The 3257-nt window shown below is 65.8% G+C and overlaps 1 protein-coding gene across 1 annotated transcript in view; it reads right to left on the minus strand.

The window, feature by feature from the left end:
• Positions 1-959: 959 nt before the first annotated feature.
• SIPA1L2 (signal induced proliferation associated 1 like 2) overlaps positions 960-3257 on the minus strand; it is a 150782-nt gene continuing 148484 nt past the window's right edge. Inside the window, exon 24 of the mRNA XM_023523050.1 lies at positions 960-2005. Within this exon, the coding sequence (XP_023378818.1) occupies positions 1859-2005 (147 nt within the window). The 3' untranslated portion in view covers positions 960-1858. The remainder of the gene's footprint in view (positions 2006-3257) is intronic.

Genomic DNA, 3257 nt, shown 5'->3' on the forward strand with positions numbered 1-3257 from the left:
ACTGCTCCCACAGCTCCGCGTCCCCGCCCGCATCAGGGCCTGGTGAACACAGTGCTGTGCCGCGGGGTCCGACCACGGGCTCAGAGCAGCGCCCGGCACGCAGGCGGGCTCCAACGATGTCACCACCGCTGCCATCACTTAAGGGAGCCACCCGGGGACTGCTCGGGCCTGTCCCTCACATACCGGAACAGTCCGTGCCCATCTCCCCACGCGGACAGGCCCGTGCGTCTCCGTCGGCTCCAAGGGCAGTGTGGACACAGTGACGGCAAAGCGGGGGACGGGGACACCGCCTGGCCGCGCACACTCCGACCTGCTGAGGAGCTGTGTCCACTGGTGCGTCCTGGAGGTTCGCCCAGGCCTTCCAGACATGGTACCTTCGAGTCGGCCCACGGAGCTGCCGCTGTCCCCGGCAGGGTGTCAGGCCACGGTCCAGGGCTGCTCACGGGAGGCCCGTGCGGGGCCGCCTTCGGGGTGAACAGGGGCCTCTGCCGCCGCCGGTGCCTCGACAGTCTCCGTCCTCAGAAGCGGGAGCACCTGGCTCTCACATGGCCTGCGTCCCACTAAGGCCCACGCTCTGCCTTCCTCTGCCTCACGTTTGATTCAAGTTTACGGTTCTGGTGACCTTTCAAATTCCTATCGTTTTAGCATACGTATTTTCTTGTAAACAACACTAAATTCTTTGTTGACTATAGACGCTAATTAGAAATATAAAGCAACATGGGGTAAACCACTTACCTTGAACGTCAGCGGCCTAGCAGGTCGCACGAGACGGGGAAGGGCAGGGAACAGTGTCCGCGCAGACCGGCGATACTGGCCACTCTTCACTGGGTCAGTCTGGGACTCTCCGAGGAGGCCGAGCAGGACTCAGTAAAGACCCGAAATGACCCGGGATAAATTCACACACGCTCAGAATGCCGACGTATCACGTCGTAAAAATCTACATTTGCTGGACAACACTGTTACTTATGTGGACTCTTTTAACATTTATTAAAAAAGCAAAATGTATGTTATCTCAAATAGAACAGTTAAAAACGGTAAAGCAATACAAACAACTCGCCACTAGCAGCATCCGGTCGCCGGGCCCCCGCCCTGCTCCCCGTCGGGCCGGCGCGAGCCCCGTGGCCCCTCGCAGTGCGGGCCAGGCCGATGCGCATCGTTGACAATTCAGGGTTAAATAAGCTTAAATAAGGGTGTTAAATACGAGGCTTGTGCAGAGCTGTTCGGCGTCGCGCCCGCCAGGCTCACAGCGACAGGCGGGGCCGCCACGAGCCGCCGGCTCTTCCCGCAGAGCGCGGACTACACAGAAGCGACGACTTAGCGAGCCATTTACAAGGCATGTGTATCTTTTCTTAAAGAACATCGGACACTTCATATCCAGGCACCGTTTGCTCCTGTGAATGAATCAGTCTCTGATGGAACCGCGTCCGACGGGGCGGGCGCTCCAGGCGGCGGCGCCGCAGTCCCCGCCCTCGCTTATTGCTATGGTAACGTGGCTGTGGGAGGAGACTGGACCTCCCCCCGGATAGAGCACCTCGGACGCCAACGCGCAGTCCGCTCGTCCGTCTGCCGCTTGACGGTACCAACGCCCGACCGCGGCCAACGGCCTTCGTGTCGCGACCAGGGCGCCTGACGTGGGGACATCGAGCCACGCCCGCCGCGGCGCCGTGCGACACGGTCGGGACCGCGCCGGCCACGCGCATCTCGACGCGACGCAGGTCGCAGGCCCCTTCACGCGCCCCCGCCCCCCGCCGCGGCCGCCGAGGGCCCCACGCGCCTTCCCGCTGGGCGCGTGGTGCCGACGGGGAGGGACAGCGGGGACCGACGAGCCGGGGGCGCCTGGCGCCGCGCGGGGGCCCGGCTAGGGCGTCTTGTCCACGGCATGGAGGAGCCACTGGGAGAAGCGCTGCAGCTGCGCCGTGGCCGTCTGCGACTCCGCCTGCAGCCGCCGGTTGTCCTGCCGCAGGTGCTGCACCTCCGCCTGCAGCGCCGCCTTGTCCCGCTTCTCCTGGGGACAGAGACAGCGCGTCACGGCCCCGCGGCCCCACTGCCCCCCGGGTGCGCACGTGCTGTCCGAGGGGGCGCGGTCTGCGTCAGGCGACCGGGCCGCTCCGGTCAGTGCCGAGCACGGAAGGTGGCCGCGCAGCGCACCGTCCCCTCGCGCGTCCCGCTCTGCTCCCGGCACAAACCGAGGCGGCCGTCACCTCGGGAGGCCACTGGCCCCTTTAAGTGACCCTCTACCTGAAGAGGCGGGACCACGGCGAGAGGTTAAGAGCAGCCGCTCGGGCAGCGGCCCCTGCGAGGGGACTTCTTCCCGCCCCAGACGACCGGGGCGAGGACGCGGCCTGCCACCGCCGCAGGGCTTCCCGGCGCAGTTTGCCGCCGCGCTGACCCTCCGGGGCGGCCGTGAGAAACGCGGAAAATAACCGCGGACGCCCTCACTGGGACCTAACCGGGCAGCAGACGCCACCCGCCGCCCGGCGCCTGCCGGCTGTGTGGGGAGCCGAGGCCGCGGCCTTGTCAGCGACTCTGCCCACCCGGCAGACCTGGCACCGCCCTTGAGGTCCATCCTATCTCCCAGGCCTCCCAGTGCCACCAGCCTCCTGGCTCCACTAAAGGACACCGGTCCCAGGGGAGGCTTCGGTTGGAATGGACTTCCTGTAAGGACCGTCTCGGCCCACCCCGGCCTGACTGCCACAGTCACCACCAGGGGTTCGAGCTCCTGTGTCACCCCCATCACGGGGACGCTCCTTCCCAGCGCGACTTAGAACACCCCCTCGTCTCAGCTGCGACTCAGCAGCCCGCATCTTCACGACCCTCCACCCACCTCCACTGTGGCCCACGGAACCCATGCTCTGTCGCTGGAAGCTAAACTCTTGACCGCTTCTCTGCAAATTCCCTCATCTTCACCCTGGAATCGAACCCTGCCCTCCCCCGAGGGCTGCCCGCTGGGCTGCCGTCCCGCATCCTGGCCAGCACGGGCCTGGGGGCCGCAGGAGCCACCCGGTCCTCCCCCCGCACTCCCCTTCCGGCTCCCCTGAGAAGCAGGACATCAGCTGCAGGCCCTGCCTCCTGCTCACGCAATGACCTGCTGTGTCTCCTGTCACTAATGGCAAGTTCTGGAGCGAGGTCCACTCTTCCTTGCCCCGCCCATCACGCTCGTGGCCATTCCAGGTCCACGCGGACGTCCTGCCTGAGTCGGTGTCTCCATCGCTTCGTCTCCAGGACCCTGAAACGCGCCCCTCCGCAGCCCCCAGCCC

The sequence above is a fragment of the Pteropus vampyrus genome, unplaced genomic scaffold (assembly GCF_000151845.1).
Source record: "Pteropus vampyrus isolate Shadow unplaced genomic scaffold, Pvam_2.0 Scaffold375, whole genome shotgun sequence".
Classification (NCBI taxonomy): domain Eukaryota; kingdom Metazoa; phylum Chordata; class Mammalia; order Chiroptera; family Pteropodidae; genus Pteropus; species Pteropus vampyrus.